This window comes from Macaca fascicularis, chromosome 3, assembly GCF_037993035.2.
Source record: "Macaca fascicularis isolate 582-1 chromosome 3, T2T-MFA8v1.1".
Taxonomy (NCBI): Eukaryota; Metazoa; Chordata; class Mammalia; order Primates; family Cercopithecidae; genus Macaca; species Macaca fascicularis.
In genome coordinates, this window is record NC_088377.1 from 90,055,403 (window position 1) to 90,076,031 (window position 20,629).

A 20,629-nucleotide genomic window follows, 5' to 3' on the forward strand; every position below is an offset into this window, starting at 1 on the left:
GTTTCTCTTTAGAAATAAAGCTTAAATCGGTGACTATGCCATTTACAGTTTAAATGGCCCAGCCTGTAAGATGGCTATACTAACAATACTAATGGTGCTAACAATTCTGTTGAGTTTGATCACCATTTATAACACTGAGGGAAATTTTCATTGAGAATCTCAGTGTGGAACTTCTCTCCCAGTTCCTGTTCTAGGATCCACATGTTTCCCTGCCCCTCTATCAGACTACCAGTCACTCACCCACGCCCTTGTCATGAATACATTGGCGAGGCAGAGGAGAAGGAAGACTTCTCCATGACCTGGAGCTCTCCTCTGGTGGACAAAACCTGTAGAAACAAGGACTCCTGGCAGTTGATGAACTGGGTTATCAGCTGGGAAATAAAGAGAACAGCAGCAGGTCTGCGGTCTCTGAGCTCGTGTACCACTGGCAGTCACAGCTACCGGCTACTGAACATAAGTTATGTGCCAGACTCTATGCCACATATTTTAAATGCACTGTCTTGTGACTTGTCACCAGGTAGCATTATACCTATTTTATACATGAAGAAATTAAAGATCAGTGAAATGAAGCAATGTGCCAAGGTCTGTCTGACTCTAAAGCTCAGACATGCTTTTAAACACTACACCTAAATGTGCTGCAATCTCTAGCAAGTTGAGTCTCGGCAGGGCAGCAATAAATGAAAAGAAAAAGGGAAAAAAAATTCATCATAAAGGAGATGCGTGTGTAAAATACTATCACTGAAGAAGTAGATGTTTAGACTGTGCCTAAGAATAGGAATGGGCGGCCGGGCGCGGTGGCTCAAGCCTGTAATCCCAGCACTTTGGGAGGCCGAGACGGGTGGATCACGAGGTCAGGAGATCGAGACCATCCTGGCTAACACAGTGAAACCCCGTCTCTACTAAAAAATACAAAAAACTAGCCGGGCGAGGTGGCTGGCGCCTGTAGTCCCAGCTACTCGGGAGGCTGAGGCAGGAGAATAGCGTAAACCCGGGAGGCGGAGCTTGCAGTGAGCTGAGATCCAGCCACTGCACACTGCACTCCAGTCTGGGCGACAGAGCGAGACTCCGTCTCAAAAAAAAAAAAAAAAAAAAAAGAATAAGAATGGGCATTTTAGGCTTGTTTCCCATGATTTAGATCAAGCTTGTCCAACCCGCAGCCCCCAAGCCGCATGCGGCCCAGGACACTTTGAATGCCCAATATAAATTCATGAATTTTCTTACAATATTATGAGATTTTTTTCTGATTTTCTTGTTTAGCTCATCAGCTATCATAGGTGTTGCTGTATTTTATGTGTGGCCCAAGACAATTCTTCTTCATTCAATGTGGTGCAGGGAAGTCAAAAAATTATCTAAATTTTAGATAATTCTTTAGAAAAATAAAATTGATTTTCACTAAAACGCTTCAAAATTAATTCTGTTTCTGGTCATAAGGAAACACATCAGAATAAATGACATTAGAAAAAGGACCCTAAAGCTTAGAAGTAATTACTATGGTGACCTTAATTATTTGAACAAAAGAAAATTATATATAAGCTAAAAGTGTATTGTTTTTACATCAATAAAAGCATTTCCTTGGCTGAAATTACCCAAACCAAGTATATGCCATACATTTAGTGACATAAAGTAAATGCCCCCCCCCATCCAGAAGAGGAAATACACACACTCCCAAAATACACTCAAGCACACACAAACACCTGCTACTTTATGACTTGTTTGCTACCCTTGTTAACTGAAACAGCAGAAAAACCACATCGGACTTAGTGGGAGGAGCGTTTTGCAAGTAGGTAATTTCTTTCAAGAACTAACTTTTCTCAAGCTAAGCATCCGGCAAATAAATAAAAATAAAAATCGAATCTTCTCAAGCATAGTCCTTACCCTCTTCACCCTTCTTTCCTAAAATGCAGACCTAACCAGTTGTTAACAGGACCTTTCCTAGTAACCTCATACATCTCTAAATGTATATCTTCTCCCTCAGGATATTACTTTACCTGTAAATGTCCCCATATTCATCTTCATGGCTGAAACTAACTCCCCACAAGATTACATTTGGGACATTATTTTGTAAGCAGACTCAATCTTCTTTATAAAACTACCCTTGAGACACCTTAAACACTCAGAAAGATCAGCACTTCCTCCAACAATCACATCTTAGAGGCTGATGCTAATTTCAGGATACAGCCTTGCTTCCTTTCTGTTCTCAGTAATTTCTACAGAGATCAAATCTGTATGTTTATTCTGTGTTGCTGTGCTCAGAAGCCCAGGATGCTGTTCTCTCAGTGAGCCTGTCACAGCATCTGCAGCATATTCTCTGCTGAGGTTATATAATGACAGACTAATCCATGCAACAGGGAAGACAGTAGGCAGGAGTGCCAATCCAACAAAATGGAAATTATTCCCAGGAATCTCTCTCCAGGACTTTGAACCACAGAGAAAGATAGTTTTACCTTAAATAATCAATGTGTATATCAGTAACTATAAGGATGGGGAGGAAATCATCTAATAATAATATGATCACATTCAGGGATTCTTGCAAATCCCCATTGAAAAATCCTGTCCCATTACCAGGTTCCAAGAGTGACATCTAGTGGACTCATATTAGAAAGACAACAAGGGTCTAACGAAAACAAATCACCTGCACACGCATCTTGTTAAAATGCAGATTCTGGTTCATTAGAATGAATTTATTACTTCCAACGTCCAGGTGATGCCAATGCTGCCACTCCATAGACCACTCAGAGTCACTAGGACCTAGAGCATTTTGCACCTGCTTTAACCCTCAGGAGAGAAGGAGGAAGGGGCACTTGAGAATAATTTCTAGTTGAAAAATAGGCCAAATGGATTATTAATATAATTTTGTATAATGTTCCTATTTCACTAGCCCCACTCAGCATGCACATGTACTATCTCCTGTCTGGGCAGGGTCCCTGAAGCAGTAGTCTTTTTCCTAAATGCCAGAAGCAAACTTAAGAAGGAAACAGCCTACTTCACAGCCATACTTATACATGAATATGATTTGTTCAAGTCTCCAGTACAGATTCACTTCAGTACTTAACATCTTACAAGCTTTCTCCCATTGTTATATTATTTGCCTAATACTAAATTATATTATAATAGTAACTGGTACCATATCAGAACTCAGTTACTTTCCCCCGAGGCAGTCTGCACCTGAACTGAGATCTATCAGGGTACTGTATTGGTGCTAAGCACAGCTACTCAGAATTTCAACAAGATTTGCACTGGACCCCACTAGGAACAAACCAGGACATGTAACTACATCCGAATCCAACTGTTTCCAGAATCTAGTCCTGTGTGATTTATTTGAGCTGAAGAGCCCTGACCTCCACACAGAGCCACCAGGCTAGACTCTTAGCTGTGAGGTAATGTCTGTGCCCCTTCAAAGAGGAGCTATGCCAGGCCTCACCCAAACTCCTCCAACCAAGGCCTCCATCTTGGGTCAATTTGAACCCGTTCTTTGGTTTTATGTCCACGGTTCTAGGAACTACAACAATGATTTCCAGCACTGAAGGAAATCAGTCTCTTTTCTCCAAAACACATACACATACACACACATACGCACACACACACACATACAAAACCCACTTTCTAGTTCAATAAAGTCCTTCAATACAAGATGATCGATCTAGGACAAGTAACAAGTTTTAAGCAGTGGAACATCTGTTTCAAAAAACTACCAGAAGGTGGAATTGTTCTGGCTGAAATGGGGTGGGAATACTTAGAAAACTGTATAACTGGTTTCTACCCAGGCTATCCCCCACCTAGGCCCTGGAATACTCCTCCTCATGTCCCAAATATTCCTTCCCACCCTAGCTCTGTCCCCACCCTACCAACCTCACAGAAATACAGTTTTAAAACCAGAAACGATGAGTCTCACAACAGCTAAAACGATCCCCAACTCCTATATTGCTCAAGGACAGTACTGTTCTCATTAAATAGATGGAACTATTAATAAGTAGAGTTGCTTCACTATACCATCACTTACTTATGATCCTAATGCAATTTTAGCATATGCGACCAAAGGATTTATTCGAAAGATGTACAACCTGATTTCCTGAAGGAAATTTGCTTTTAAGCATAATTAAGGATCCCTATGATAAGTAAACAACAGAATTGTTTATACCTCTTCAGTTGCTCTTGGAAGTCCTAAAGGGGAAATTATGTAGAAGAAAAGGTCACATAATTATTTCTCAAAAGTAGGATGAAGATAGAAAATGAAACTAAACATGCAGCATTGTATCATCTGCCTATACAGTACAACGGGCTCGAGTCCCCCTGCCTCAGTTAGAATCCCACTTACACCACAGACTTGTGACCTTGCACAGTTCTCTAAACCTCTATGCCTCAGTTTCCACACCTGAAAGTGGAGATAATAGCAATAACTATTGTAAGGGCTGTTGTAAATATTTAATATATGTAAGGTATTTAAAAACATAGTAATCATTCATAAATGTTACATCTGATAATTATTATAATGATTAAGATAGTATTACTAGGACTAATGACTGAATATTCAAAATGGCCTTTGATTCTTTTAGACAATTTTAGCCAAATATGATAGGCATAGAAAATATAAAAACACATTAGTTCTGCACATATATTAAGAATACAAGAAAAGCTGAAAAGATCCTAAAGGAATTAGAGATTTATTACTTTTACTTTCTTTGCACCACCTTCTATTTTACCTCTTAGCGAAATACATTTAAAACACTATATGTCAATTAGAGGGAATTCTGAGTTTAAAAAATCATTAATAGTCTTTGAACAGTTCTAAGTGCTTTTATTCTTTGTGCAATAGTTACCCTTGGACATTATGTTACCTTATTTATGTTAACTTTAGAAATTTTGTTTTAAATCAAAGACTGCCAAATCTTTTCTAAGAAGTGGCCCAGAGGATGGCAGCTATTACGCCAGTAGCTGGCACATCTGCCTTAATTTTATCTGCTCTTGGACTGCCCAGTGACCTATATTCTTCAGACTGTGGCAACCTCCTGGCCAACTGGTTCCAAAGTAACCAGGATCTTCAAACAAAAATTTTGTTTTGCTTTAACAAGAACCCCAAATCCGTAAGGATCAAGGCATACACAAGCATTAAGGCAAATATTCAAAAGCTACCTAGCCAAAAACTTTAGAACTAAAGGGGCTGGGGGTTCATACAATCCATGCCTTAATTTACCAGAAAACCAACTTTTCAATATTCTAGCTTGTCAGTGCTAATTAATCAAAAGTTTGGAGAAGCCTCTGAAATGTAATCTAATGTATTTGCTATCACCTACTCTTTCATTCCCAATAAATCTCCAAGCATTTTTTAATGGGTAAGCATTATCAACATTCTTTGCAATTTTAAGGTTATAAAAACAAGCATTTAAAATATTCTATTTCCTTTACTTTTTAAAACCAAAAGAGAAATCTCCACAATTTTTTGCTCTTACAAGGGTGAGTATACATATTTTTATAAAGGTAGGCCCCCATTTTGTGGGCTTCTCAGAGATTACTCCTGAAAATCATTTTTGTCATTGTTCCTTTTGTTAAATATGAATCTATACCCAATCTCAATTAATTAAACCATTCAATAAACTAGAAGCCTTATACTCCCTTTAACAACTGAGTGATGTTGCCATACAAGATTCTCCTCAAACTCTATTAATTTTAATAATGCTATATTTAGATAATGAGCTGAAGGCTACAATTTCCGAAAAAGTTCTAAGAAGAGTTTTTTTAAAACAAAATTACCACAGCATGTTGCCCTCTTTTCCTCTCTAAAAAATGGAAAGAAATTAAGCTAAAAATCCCATAAAGTTTAAGAAAGAAATTCAGCTCTGTTTATTTATTTACTCTGCCCCTAAGCTTCTATGGGTAGTTTTCATAGAGACTATTTCATATTTTCATAGAAACTATTATTCACAAAAGCTATAACTATTAGTTCAACACACCAATAATAACAGGAGCCACCTTTTATTGAGGGCTTACTAGAGTCAGATACTGCACGAAACACTTAGTACAATGATCTCTTTTAATTCTCCAGGTCTGTCTGACCCCAAAGCTCAAGTTCTCCCAAATTTGCCTGCTATATTGCCTTTGAGTCCCTTGAAATCAAGGGCCAGTTCTTCCTCATCTGGAGGCTTTCAGGACTAAAACACTGCCTACCCCACAGGGGACTCAATTAATTATTTTTTAATTGGTTTGTCAAGAGTCATTTGAAAGCAATGGACTGAAACCATGGTAGGGGGAAACCTACACTTGCCCTACAGCTCATAATTCAAAAATACTTCTGAAGCAAGGCCAGCTATTAGGTTTGGTACCCACCAGAATAATAGCAAACTTGACATTTGTTAAAGAGATAATGGAAACAGATTAGAAGAATTCTAGAATCTGCCAAAAAAAAAAAAAAAAAGACACACATCCACGACGTATCCAGCTTAGTTTGGATACAGTCAGAAAAGAAATGTTTGTTTCAGTTTTTTGTTGTTGTTTGTTTTGTTTTGTTTTGAGACAGAGTTTTGCTCTTGTTGCCCAGGCTGGAGTGCAATGTGCAATCCTGGCTCACTCCAACCACCACCTCCCAGTTTCAAGCGATTCTCCTGCCTCAGCCCCCCCAGTAGCTGGGAATACAGGCACGCACCACCACACCCAGTTAATTTTTGTATTTTTTAGTAGAGATGGGGTTTCACCAGGTTGGCCAGGCTGGTCACAAACAGAAACAAGTTTTAAAACCTTAAATCCATGGTTCCTATTTATTCTAGAACATAACTGCTTAATGTCTCTAGGCTTCCTTTTCATCAAACTAAAAGAAGAATAAGCAAAAATTTTATAAATACATATATACATGTATGTATACATATATCTCCCAGTTACATAGTACGTGTCCAGCATGATTATTATTACTGTTATTACTAATACAACAATTATATTAAGCATGTGATAGAATCATATGCCTGTTTATACCTTCACATTTTAGTGCTTTAGTGTGACTATGGTAAAATAAATAAATACAAAGTCACACAAGAAGAGACAGATATATATCATTTACATTTTGACTTTTTAAAAAAAATCCTTGACATGGGTTTAAGGGAAAAAAAAGAAAAAGATTCCCAATGTTACCTAATATGCCATGATTTAACAGCACTTTGACATTTTTCTAAGGAATGATAGCAAAGTACTGCATATCTTCAAACTTGGAATTTACTGCCTGTCTGAGTCTCTGCTTCTGCCAAATTAAATATACAGTATAATGTCCCTACCAGAAATAACATAGCACAGCTTCCTGCTCTACTCCTTGGTTGAATAAGCCCAAACTGGAACAAGGAAGATGTTATTTTATTTAATCATATAAATAATTGTTTCCTTCAACCTCTTGAGTTAGAAGCTACTTCAGAAGAAAAGTTTAGAAGAAATTATCATGTGAATTATCAGCCCATTTAAAGGAAAATTCCCATTGAAAGGCTCATGAAAGAGCATAAAAAAAGAATTCTCATTAATGAACTACTCAGAAAGTCAACTACCCCGAGCTATTGCATACCACCTGAACTCCTGGGGTCTCCCATTGGTCTGCAAAGCACAGACCACATCATAGAATAGACAGCAGAGGGCTTCCATCCAGCAAACATCACCCAAATTTTTTTGGAAGAGTCCTGTATAGTAGCACATACAGAAATAGGATAGTATTTGAAAAAGACATTGCTTGGGAATCAAAGAAAGGTTGGTGGGCTTTTTAAGGTAAAAACTATGATCTGGCTATGTGCGGTGGCTCATGCCTGTAATCCCAGCACTTTGGGAGGCTGAGGCAGGTGGATCACCTGAGGTCAGGAGTTCAAGACCAGCCCGGCCAACATGGTGAAACGCCATCTCTATTAAAAATACAAAAATTAGCCGAACGTGGTGGCGTACATCTGTAATCCCAGCTACTTGGGAGGCTGAGGCACAAGAATTGCTTGAACCTGGGAGATGGAGGTTGAAGTGAGCCAAGATCGCGCCACTGCACTCCAGCATGGGCAACAGAGCAAGACTCTGTCTCAAAAACAAAATATGTATATGTCTTACACATATATATATATAATCGTCTGCTTATCCTATGAAGTATAATACAGGTGATAGAGGACATAAAATGCAGATGCAATGCCCTTAGGCAAAATATGGAAAGGGACACTTTCTCTCTTGTGACAGGAAGGAATGTAGTGATCTATACATAGGTTCAAATGCAAGAGTTTGGGAGGTACAGCAGAGAAAAGATAAGGTAGTTCTCTTCTGGTTGCATTACTTTTAAGTGGAATAAGAAACAAAGTCTTTAAGGATGAGGAGAGATGGAAAGATCTTAGAGAAGACAAGACATGAGGTAGTTATCTCAGAGGGGGAGAAAATAAATTACCTAGGTGAAGGTGGCAGGATTTCTGGGTAAGCCTGAGAGGCCACTTGAGAGAGATGGCCATTGGGAGGGAGATCATCAGCATAGTAGCATATTTTCTTCTGGCCATATCCACCACTTGACTGCAGGCCAGGAATAGATAAACAATTAAGTCTATCTGCACTGGGATTTTGCCAATTAAGCATAAAGGTAAAGGTGTAGTCATTGATAATAATAGTCTAAGACCAGAAGCAATGGCTCACAGCTGTAATCTCAGCACTTTGGGAGGTCAAGGTGGGAGAATCACTTGAGTCCAGGAGTTCAAGACCAGCCTGGGCAAGATTATGAGACCCTGTCTCTAAAAAAAATTTAAAAATAGCTAGGCATGGTGGTGTGTGCCTGTGGTCCCAGCTATTACTCGGGAGGCTGAGATGGGAGGTTCACTTGAGTTTGAGGCTGCAGTGAGCTATGATCACACCACCACTCCAGCCTGGACAACAGAGAGAAACTCTGTCTCTAAAAAAATTATGATAATAATACATTCTAGATCTGGAAACTGAGTGCCCCTACTAACAGCATCAACATCACCATGAAACAGAATCTGTATCTTAACAAGACATCCAAATGATTCACATGCACTTTAAACTTTGAGAAATACCAACTGAATGGGAGTGGGAGCCAAGTGAGAACAGAAAAGGATCATTACAAGAGAGGAGAGGTTAAAGAAAGGAGAGGGTGGACTGTTGCAAGGGTCCTCTATATGGATTTTACAGACATCAAGACTGATGACAGGAGAAATGACTGGGTCAAAAGAAGAGAGATTAACAAAGCCATATGGGAAAATTGATAACAGATGGCCAAAAGGCTTGGAGTCCTGGTCATAATTGAGGCAAATGGGTATAAGGAGTGATGGGACTCATTCTGGTAGTACTCTATTTTATTTATTTTATTTTATTTTATTTTATTTTATTTTATTTGAGACAGGGTCTCACTCTGTCATTCAGACTAGAGTACAGTGGTGCCATCACAGCTCACTGTAGCCTCAACCTCCCAAGTCAGGTGGGAGGCTCAAGCAATCCTCCCACCTCAGCCTTCAGAGTAGCTGGAACCACAGACTTGTGCCATCACACCTGGTTTCTTCCTCTTTTTAATTTGAAAGACAGGGTCTCACTATGTTGCCCAGACTGGTCTCAAACTCCTGAGTTCAAACAATCCTCATGCATAAGTAGTGCTGGGATTACAGGTGTGAGCCACCACGACTGGCTCTGGTAGTCTTTTTAAGGAAAGGTTATAGTCTTATTCTCAAGACTGGCCTCTCAGGCAATTCACCCTGTCATGAGGGCAACACTATAGCTGAAGGAGCTGTGGTTTTACCAGGAGCAGAATAAACTGTGAGCTCCTTCAATTCCTGCTGCAGAAGGAATGAGCTGGCGGACTGTGTTTCTCGTCAGAAACACAGTCTGGTGGGCTTCTATTAGATCTTCACATCAGCTTGCCCCTTGGGAAGGGATTCACTGTATATCAAAACTAAATAATTAAGCACTTAGTATAGTGGTAGCTACCCAAAGCTCTGTGGGCACAAAGACTGTGCCTGCACTAGAGAGCACAAAAACTCATAGAAGACTAGAGAAATTCATTCCTCTTGAAAAGAAGAAGAGAGAGACAAGGGACCTCTGAAGGCAGAAAGGAGAAGGGAGAGAGAGAGAGAGAGAGAGAGAGAGAGAGAGAGAGAGAGAGAGAGAAGATGGGGAGATTCTTATGCTATTCAGGACAGTGAAACTCCCTGGTAACAATCAAAGGATGTGGTTAGAAAGGTGAGGTCTCCTGTTGTAAGACTGGGTACATTTCATCTATAAAAAAATACTGCTCTTAAAATGTAAGAACAGATGGTGAGGACATGGAGAAAAGAGAGTGCTTATACCCTGCTGGTGTGAATGTAAATTAGTACGACTTCTATGGAAAACAGTATAGAGATTTCTCAAAGAACTAAAAAATAGAACAACCATTCAATCCAGCAATCCCACTACTGGATACCTGCCCAAAGGGAAAAAAAATTATGATATCAAAAAGATACTTGCATTCATATGTTTACCACAGCACTACTCACAATAACAAAATGATGGAATAAACCTAAGTGCCTGTCAACAATGGACTGGATAAAGAAAATGTGGTATATCTATACCATGGAATACTACTCAGACATAAAACAAGAGTAAAATCATATTGTCTGCAGCAACATGGATGGAATTGGAGGCCACGATCTTACGTGAAATAACTCAGAAACAACAAGTCAGGCTGGGCGTGGTGGCTCTCACCTGGAATCCCAGCACTTTGGGAGGCTGAGGTGGATGGATCACCTGAGGTCAGGCGTTCGACACCAGCCTGGCTAACATGGCAAAACCCCATCTCTACTAAAAATACAAAAATTATCCAGGCATGGTGGCACAGGTCTATAGTCCCAGCTACTCAGGAGGCTGAGGCAGGACAATCACTTGAACTCAGTAGGCAGAGGTTGCAGTGAGCTGAGATAGCACCACTGCACTCCAGCCTGGGCAATAGAGCAAGACTCTGTCAAAAAAAAAATGGCTGGGCACGATGGCTCATGCCCATAATCCCAGCACTTTGGGAGGCCAAAGTGGGTGGATCACTTGAGGTTAGGAGTCCGAGACCAGCCTGGTCAACATGGCGAAACCCTGTCTCTACTAAAAATACAAAAAAATTAGCCAGGCATGGTGGTGTTTGCCTGTAATTCCAGCTACTCAGGAGGCCGAGGTGGGGAATCACTTGAACCAGGGAGGCAGAGGTTGCAGTGAGCCGAGATCGCACCACTGCACTCCAGCCTGGGCGACAGAGTGAGACTCCACCTCAAAAAAAAAAAAAAAGAAAGAAAAAAGAAACAGCAAGTGAAATATCACATGTTCTCACTTATAAGTGGCAGCTAAATAACATGTACCCATGGACATAGAGAGTGGAATAATAGACACTGGAGACTCGAAAACGTGGGAGGTGGGAGGGGAGTAAGAGAGGAGAAAGTACTTATTAGATATGACATACACTATTTAGGTGATGACTGCACTAAAAACCCAGGCTTCACCACTACATAATATTTCCATGTAACAAACTTGCACTTGTATGCTCTAAAATCTAATTTTAAAAGAAGTAAATAAAAACTCCATTTTTTTTCCCACTATATTCAGTATTGCCCGTCCTTGTGAGTGTATTCATGAATGGATCTTCTATGACATTGGAGACAGGTAGAGGTCAGTGTGGGTCACAAGCAAAGGAGGACATGCAAATGAAGTTTCCTAGAAGGTTGAAGAAATTTGGGCAAGAGTTTTAGATAGATGCAGGTGATGAAATTAAGAGAATTACTGTGTTAGGCATGTATCTAAAGGACAGTGGCCCAACTGACAACTATGTTACATAATAAAATATATTCTTTTTGAAGACCAGCTATCTGCTTTCTCTGCACCCTCCTCTCCCATCTCTAGAAGCCTACTGTCTTTAAGTATAATTGTTTAAGGACTGGGAAACATACCTATGCATTAAAAATATTACAGGTTCATACCTGTAATCCCAGCACTTTGGGAGGCCGAGGCAGCCGTATCACTTGAGGTCAGGCATTGGAGACTATCCTGGCCAACATGGAGAAACCCCATCTCTACTAAAAATACAAAAACTAGCCGTGCCTGTTGGCTTATGCCTATAATCCCAGCTACTCAGGAGACTGAGGCAGGAGAATGGCTTGAACCTAGGAGGCGGAGGTTGCAGTAAGCCAAGATCGCGCCACTGCACTCCAGCCTGGGTGACAGAACAAGACTCTACCTCAAAAAAATAAATAAATAATTAACAAACATTATGTAACTATTAATCCCTTAAGCTAAGTGCTTCTCTGTGGCAGGGTCCACTAGAAATGGGAACAAAAGAAGCAGTGAAATCTAAAACTTCTTTTTAAAAATCTGAAACCTGCCAGACACTGAGGTTCGTGTCTGTAGTCTCCGCTACTCAGGATCCCAGCTACTAGGAACACCTGAGCCCAGCGGGTTAAAGCTGCAGTAAGCTATGATCACACCACTGCACTCCAGCCTGGACGACAAAGTGAGAATCAGTTTCTTAAATAAACAAATAACTGAATTATCAGAAAAGCATCCACCAATATGTTCAACAAGTAGCAAAATGATTATCTCAGCTCTGTCTATGTTTGTATAACTTACTTAATCTTAAAAAAGCTGGCAGCCAAAGAATAGGGAAGAAAAGGGCGTGAGTGGATAATCAATCTGAGAAGTTAAGAACTGCATGCTTATAAAATAACACACAAACAAGGATCACTACTTTTCTGAAATTTACATTCCATGCATTGGAGGTATATAATCTTTCAGATAGGGTTCAATAAGAATGGAAGAGAGTGAGCTAGGCACTTTAAGTAACTCCTGTGACCATCAGAGTTTTCCATTATAGAGAGGCAACCCAAAAGTCAGACAACTCAACTTAGATGCAAAGCTGTAATTATTACAGAAAACTGAATTATAATTATCCTGGCATTCACCCACAAAAATATTCCCCCAATCTATTTTTAAAATTGAAAACAGACCGGAGTCTCTAAGCATATCTAGGACCCATCTTGGTATGCTAGTTTCATTTCAGCTAAATTTGCATTTATTCCTTAATCACAGTGCTGAACTAGTTTTTGGGAAGAGGAAACAAATTAATTCTGGGCTCTTGAGGAAATACCTTGGTAGATTTCTTATTTCTTACAGATAATAAAGCTGCAATCAACTAAAATCAAATAAGCATACTATCCATTTTATGTGAATGGCACAATTCAACAGGAAAAGTACATTTCTATCATTGAAGAACAGACAAACACAGACACAGACACACAGAGAGAGAGAGAAAAAAAAAATCCTGTGTCTTTTACTTTCCAAAATAAAAGCCAAGATTCTGAATTTCTTTTCACCACATAGTGAAATAATTGAGGGCATACCCAGGGTGCCAGAACTCTAGGTGCACATGCCCAGAAGGGACAGTTGAGGTCTATATAAAGCTTTTTAAAATGACACTCCATCTTTTAAATGAGCAAAAAATAAACTATAAACTTTATGCTTGAATGTAGTGAACACCTACCTATGTGATAGGATTTGGAATTACACTAGAGAACCTTTCAACTCAGGAATGCTTTCTTCACATACATCACAGGCTGAAGGCCAGGCCAGGCATGGTGGCTCATGCCTGTAATCCCAGAACTTCGGGAGGACAAGGCAGGTGGATCACTTGAGGTCAGGAGTTCGAGGCCAGCCTAGCCAACATGGTGAAATCCTGTCTCTACTAAAAATACAAAAATTAGCCAGGCGTGGTGGCACACGCTGGTAGTCTCAGTTACTCAGGAGGCTGAGAGAGAAGAATCACTTGAACCTGGGAGGTGGAGGTTGCAGTGAGCTGAGATCGTGCCACTGCACTCCCACCTAGGCAACAGAGAAAGATTCCATCTCTAAATAAATAAATGACTGAAGGCCAGATTTCCATTATTTGAGATGATTTCACATAGATTCCAACATTGTTCTCTGTTAAAATACCCTTGAGAAAGACCTCCATTATCAATGATGAGTATAAATTTAGCTGATCAGACCCTTGACCTAGAAGCAAGTTTGATGGAGACCCTTGATAGGGGTAGAGTTGATGAAGGAAATTGAAATCACCTTTTCTTGTCAAAGGTAGCAGTATCTGAAAGAATATTCAACAAGGAGGCAGGGGACCACAGTTGGAGTCCATCTGCCCAATCTAGGTATCAGATTTCTTATCTGAAAAACACGAAGACTAAATCTGGTGATCTCTAACCAATTCAAAAATGTAATAACTTCTGTGAAATGAAGCAAGTCTGGTTAGAAGTATAGGGTCAGTCACAAAGGGCTAGGAAGTGGGGAAGCAAAATGTCATTAATGGTGGTCATAAAACCAATGGTGGAGACAAAGGGGAAGAAGTGGAGAAAACACCTCCACAATTGTAATTACACCTAAACATCAACTCAATGTGTTGAAAAGCAATTCTACAGTGAAATCATAGTAACGCCTCAAGTAAGGGGCCATGAATATAAACAGAGAGGAAATAATCCTAGGTTCATATTGGGTCACTGCTTTCCTCAAATTCTGATTTTAAAAAATTGAAAGGAAACTAGTTTTGCCTAAGGAAATAATGTCTTAAAGCTAAAAGGATGATTAGCAGGGTTGATTAATTTCCTGGCAAATGAAAAATGCTGACGTTTTTGTTTTCTCCCAAGAGCACTAGCATTGAAATGACTCCAGTAAAATTCACTCATTCACTCCACAGATATGTATACAGTACCTAACATGTGCTTCCATTGATTGTGAGAAGACATACAATGAAGAAAAAGTCACCTCTACTCTTAAGAGCTTGCAATAGAGTACAGAAGATATGCAGATACATTAATAAATAGAACAACATACGGTGCAACTGGACCAAGCAAAGGTTAGGGATTGGAAGAAGAGCTAGGTTTTGTTTTAAATTTTATTTTTGAAAGACCACAGTTACTTCACATATTCATTTACACTAGCCAAAGTCAAGAATTCCTAAGGACAAGTTTAGACACTTAATAAAGAACAGCAGCTCCTGAGCCATCTGCTTTGTTCCAAAAATGAAGAACCATCACACGCAAATTTTCATTTTACTTCAATCCTGAGAGAATATTATTGTCAGATGGGGTAGGTAACATTTGTTTTATAACTGACATGGTTAACAAATCATGCTTTATAAAATGGCTATAGTCAGTGCCTCTTTTAGGTGGGGAAAAAAAAAAAAGAAAACCATCATCTGAGCCCAAAAGTCACTTATTTTCAATGAGTTCCTTTGATCTGTTTAGGGGTCCTGTTACTAATCTCTTTTTGATGAAGAAATATGCACAACAGAACTTAATGTGAACGACAGAACCTTGTTATAGCCAGACACAGATACATTACAAAAAAAAAAAAAAAAAAAACCTTAAGGATTTGTGTATAGAAAGAAATCATTTTCCAAAAACACATCATATGAAACTGCAAATTGCAATAGCCCAACCCTAGACTGCTGTAGTCTTACCTGGTAAGGAACAATACTGCCATGAGCTGTACCCCAACGTTTTGCTTCCTTTCGAACAATAAGATAATTTGCAGCTATGTGGGACAAACACGCCACCTACCAGGAAAAAAAGTAAATAAATAAAATAGAACAGCTAGTTTATCTATACTCATAAAGAGAATGTTGTATTATGAAAGTAATTTCACTTCATCTCATTGTAGAAGAAAAAAAAAACTGTCCATCAAGTTAGAAAATATACAGGCATTTGTACTTTTATCCCACAAATGAAGAACGGTATTACATTATTGCGTGAGACTAAATAACAGTCAACTGAGAAATACAAATACATAAACGTTCAACCCCTAAAAAGATTATCTAAAAGCAGAGGTTGACCAAGCAGATGAAACTGTGGTCCAGCCTTTATCACCAAACCCACAGCAATATACATCAGCAACTCGTACATTTTTTTTCCCCTCTGCATGTGTCTCCTTTTATTTTGCACCAAGATAACACAAAAAGAACCTGTGTCATCACTGAGTAGATGAACCAAAGCCAGGAGCCACATTCTCTACATTTCTGATGACCTAAAAAAGCAGTAATAATAAACCTCCATTATATTTAAGTCAGTTTAGCCAGGTTTTCTGTTACTTTCTGCCCAAAGCATTCTGACACAAAAGATCAAGATTATTTGACTTTTTAAAATTAATTAGTGGATCATCCTCATTTAAAGAAACATGACTATACCTCTCCCAATCTGTTCCTAGTCCCGCGTGCTCATTGTCATACTCAATTCAGTTTTTGAGAACTGCAGATTAAAGGGGTCATCAAAAATCTTACAGTCAATTTCTGACTACTGTGGTATTTCATGGACAGATCTTGACAAATCTACAATAGCTCAACTCAATATGACGATAATATGAGGATAATGAATTGATTCCTGGTGATCTGCCACAAGGATCTTATGTTCCAATGAATACGTATGGCTCCACCACCACAGAACTATGGAAAGGAGGTGATCAAACGATTTTCCATGGATTCCAGAAAAGAATAAAAAGTGGTTCTGGCCACACAACATCATCATGATGCATCAGCTTGCTTTTCCCTTTCTAGATCGTCAGATGCAACTGGAAAACCTAGCAAGCCAGTCATTAAAACATACCCCAAATTGAGATTGGCTCCTGGAACAACTCAAGGCATGATTTTTCAGGCCTTTTCTTGCCCCCTACCTAGCACAGCAGCTGTGCTTCCTACAAGAAATATCAATACGACTCAGCCTGGATGAATCTCCTTACTGCTGCAGCCATTCTCCTTTACTTTATTCTTGGGACTTAAACTCACTTTTATGTTCATTTACTGCTCTGTCAAAATTAGAACTGCCTTGTGGCAGCTGGTTTGGCTGTACAGCCCAGGTGGCAAAACTAATAAACTTTGAGTCATCCACTTCTGGACTTCCATCTGGTCTTGGGCATTTGAACCATGGAGCATTCCAGGGCTGCCTGGGGCCGCCTAGTGCTAATCACCATTTCACAGATCACTTCTGTGTCTTTCAAAATGGAAAATCAAATCAACATTTTGTAGCAAAAATGCCCTGGATAGGAAGTCCAGACATGGACAGTTGAAACCTGGATGGTTTCTCTCTGTCGACCTCTAAATAGTTCCATGACTGTGGGTATATAATTTACTTCTTTGATCTTCTGATACATTCTCTATAAAGTCTTGGGCATTTCAGCTAAACCAAAGGTTTTCAAATTTTTTTTAAAAGCAGAACTCTTGTATTCAACTAAATAATACATGAAATCCTAATATATAAATATGTAAGCAGATAATATTTCAAGTGCTCTGGATGAAGCAGAAGCAGTCCTGCACCACCACCCAAGCAGCATGAACACAAAACACAATTTGCAAAATAGTAAGTAATCTTCAATGTGCTTACAAGGCAAATTTGGTGTACACTTCGGGCTCTATTATTCCTCTTAACAATCTGGCAGATAAAAAGACACGAGGGGCCGGGAGCAGTGGCTCACACCTGTAATCCCAGCACTTTGGGAGGCCGAGGCAGGTGGATCACCTGAGATTGGGAGTTCGAGACCAGCCTGACCAACATGGAGAAACTCCATCTCTACTAAAAATACAAAATTAGCCAGGCATGGTGGCACATGTCTGTAATCCCAGCTACTTGGGAGGCTGAGACAGGAGAATTGCTTGAACCCAGGAGGCAGAGGTTGCAGTGAGCTGAGATCACACCATTGCACTCCAGCCTGGGCAACAAGAGCAAAACTCTGTCTTAAAAAAAAAAAAGACACAAGGGATGCAATAGCAGTTATTTTCCCATGACACCCCTTCCTGAAATTGGAGACATTTTCTGAATTTTGAGGTCTCTTTTCAGATCTAGCTATGTTATTATTCTTTTTATTTATTTTTTCATTCAAATAAATCATGGTGAATGTCACTCTCTAAGGGGCTCTGTTGCTACCAAAGGCCAAGAATTTAAATTAGTAAAGGTTATTCTGTGCAAGTAGTCAATCACAAAAGGCTTGTTATTTCTACTTCTCTAATTTCAAAGTCAATAGATCAACATCATCAAGGGCTGCACGAGGTGGTGAGGTGGCTGGATGATCACAGGCCAACTTATAAATCCTAAATTGATCTAAGATAGTTGCCAGGGATAGGGAAGGACCGGATTCCTAGCTGGATATCAGCTTGGCTGCCCCATTCCTTACCCACTATCTTATTCTTTCTTTTCAATTTTTGACTTCTGTGTTTCTGACCCTGCCCCATTTAGAATGAGTTTGAATGAAGAATCAAAACCCATCTCTCAAACTGTTTGCAAGTAGAATACTATATACATTGCCTCCTCCATACAGTGGTAGTTAATGAAAACAAAAAGCATTTCAGAATTAGCAGCTCACGTTGGGCAGAAGGATTAAATAAAATTTTAAGCCAATTGCCATGAAAAAACAAACTGTGGGCCAGGCGTGGTGGCTCATGCCTGTAATCCTAGCACTTTGGGAGGCTGAGGCAGGTGGATCACTTGAGCCCAGGAGTTTGAGACCTGCCTGGGCAACATAGCAAAATCCTGTCTCTACTAAAAATACAAAACAAACAAACAAAAAAAAGGTGGGAGGATCACCTGAGCCTGGGGAGGTCAAGGCTGCAGTAAGCGGTGATCACACCACTGCACTCCAGCCTCAGCAACAGAGTCTCAAAAAAAAAACAAAACCAAAAAACAAACAAAAAAAAAACAAAATGTGATTTGTCAGCAACAACTCAAAGGCAAAGTTGGGGAAAAAAGAATTCTATATTTTAAGAAAGAGAGCAACATGGCTAAACTTAGCAACTCAATGTTTAAAGGCGGTATTACCAATCTGAAAGTAATCTACTATTTACAGGGATGTATTTTAAGGCAGGAGAAGGGAGAGAAAGTCAATAGCTATGATGTGATTATGTATGAAAAAAATCAGAGGTTTCCTGGGCAATTAATGACAAATTTTGCACAAATTAAAAGAATGCAGGATGTGACTTTTTGGTTAATAACTATATACTGTATGCCCATTCTAAATACTGCATTAGATCATTACTTTCATTCCCTAAACTTAGGCTTATTATTTCATCAAGTGGACGCTATGTAATTTACTCAGAATGTTGCCTTTTTATGGTTTCATCTAAACAAAAAAGCCAACTTTGGTTTAATAATAATCATTCTGACAGCAAACTATTATTTTAGATAACAGAGTGGGTCCTGATATTCTTTGTTTCTAACCAGAAAACCAATCGGGGAGTCAAAATGGATCTCAAAGAGCACAGCCCCAAAAGGCTTGAGGAAGAATATGCCCAAATATTTCCCAAAGCAGTCCCATGCTGTCTGTCACCACATGCTCCACTTCCACCGAATGAGGATCAAGCTGCAATAATACAATCTTTCAAATTCAAAAGGACAACCAAGTGTGACAGGTAAAATGAGAAAAACAAGACTAGAACCATGGTCCATTGCATCAAAACAGGTCATTTCCCCCCGCTTCCCTTGTGTGTCTTCTGGCCTACAGCTAAGTTGAACTCAACACCAACCATGCAATCATCCACCTGCCCACATTTCCACCTATTCCTCAAAGTCCATTTCAACATCATCTTTTCCATTAAGCCCCAATCCCAGCCAGCAAGCAAGAGATTATATTCCCTGTCCCTGAATGAATACAACACTTAATTTATCTGATTTCTGCTGCACTTTCACAGTCTTCCTTGTACTACAACTAGAATATAAGATGTCAAAACTGGAAGGAGTTAGGTCACTACTTCCTTAACCTACCCACGCATCCCAATCACCTATGGGATTCCTAGAACCCACCCCATAACAAATGAATCAGGTTTTTCAGGGATGGAAACCTGAAAAAAAATAATTTCACCAGTGTAGTATTAATGGCACACCAGAGTTGAGAAGCAAAGCCTTACAAGAGTCTAGTCAAACTCCTTAATATCCAAACGGACACATAAAGGAACATAGAAGAAAAATAACTTGGTCAGGTACAGTGGCTCATGCCTGTAATCCCAACACTTTGGGAGGCCGAGGCAGGTGGATCACCTGAGGTCGGGAGTTTGAGACCAACCTACCCAACATGGAGAAACTCCGTCTCTACTAAAAATATAAAAAATTAGCCGGGCGTGGTGGGGCATGCCTGTAATCCCAGCTACTCGGGAGGCTGAGGCAGGAGAATCACTTGAACCCAGGAGGCGGAGGTTGCAGTGAGCCGAGATGGATCATGCTATTGCACTCCAGCCTGGGCAACAAGACCAAAACTCTGTCTCAAAAAAAAAAAAAAAAAAAAAAAACTTATGTGAGGACATACAGCTGGTTAGTAACAGAACTTTACTCCAACAACACTGCCTTCCTCCATGCTACAATATTATTTATATATTCTCCTATCCCTCCTTTTAAATTAGGAGCTCTTTCAAGGTAAGACTTATTTATTTTAAACCCTTTGTATGTTTCCATAGCACTTAACACAGATCCTGAACACTATTTTTAACAAATGAATGAAAATGGTAATTACTACTTGTTTAATTATTCAGCAACTCCTGAGTGTTGCTATGTGTAAGGCTTTATGCTAGGTACTGAGTATACATAAGGAAATGAAAAAGATATGGTTTTGCCTTCTTTGAAATAGTGGGGAAAATAACTAAACAAAGAATTATAGGACCTGCCATGGGGAA

At 39.5% G+C, this 20,629-nt stretch overlaps 1 protein-coding gene across 11 annotated transcripts in view; it reads right to left on the reverse strand.

Moving 5' to 3' along the window:
* The window catches only part of SUGCT (succinyl-CoA:glutarate-CoA transferase), a 752,487-nt gene that overhangs the window by 546,062 nt on the left and 185,796 nt on the right, over window positions 1–20,629 (reverse strand). For 10 of the 11 annotated variants that reach the window (XR_010585693.1, XR_010585692.1, XM_005549742.4 and 7 more), the window contains one exon: window positions 15,446–15,541. The exons of the other annotated variant lie outside the window; for it this stretch is intronic. Coding sequence is in view for 8 of the 10 variants with exons in the window: in XM_005549742.4 (XP_005549799.3) it covers window positions 15,446–15,541 (96 nt within the window). In the remaining 2 variants the exon portion in view is untranslated. The remainder of the gene's footprint in view (window positions 1–15,445; window positions 15,542–20,629) is intronic. 11 annotated transcript variants of the gene reach the window in all.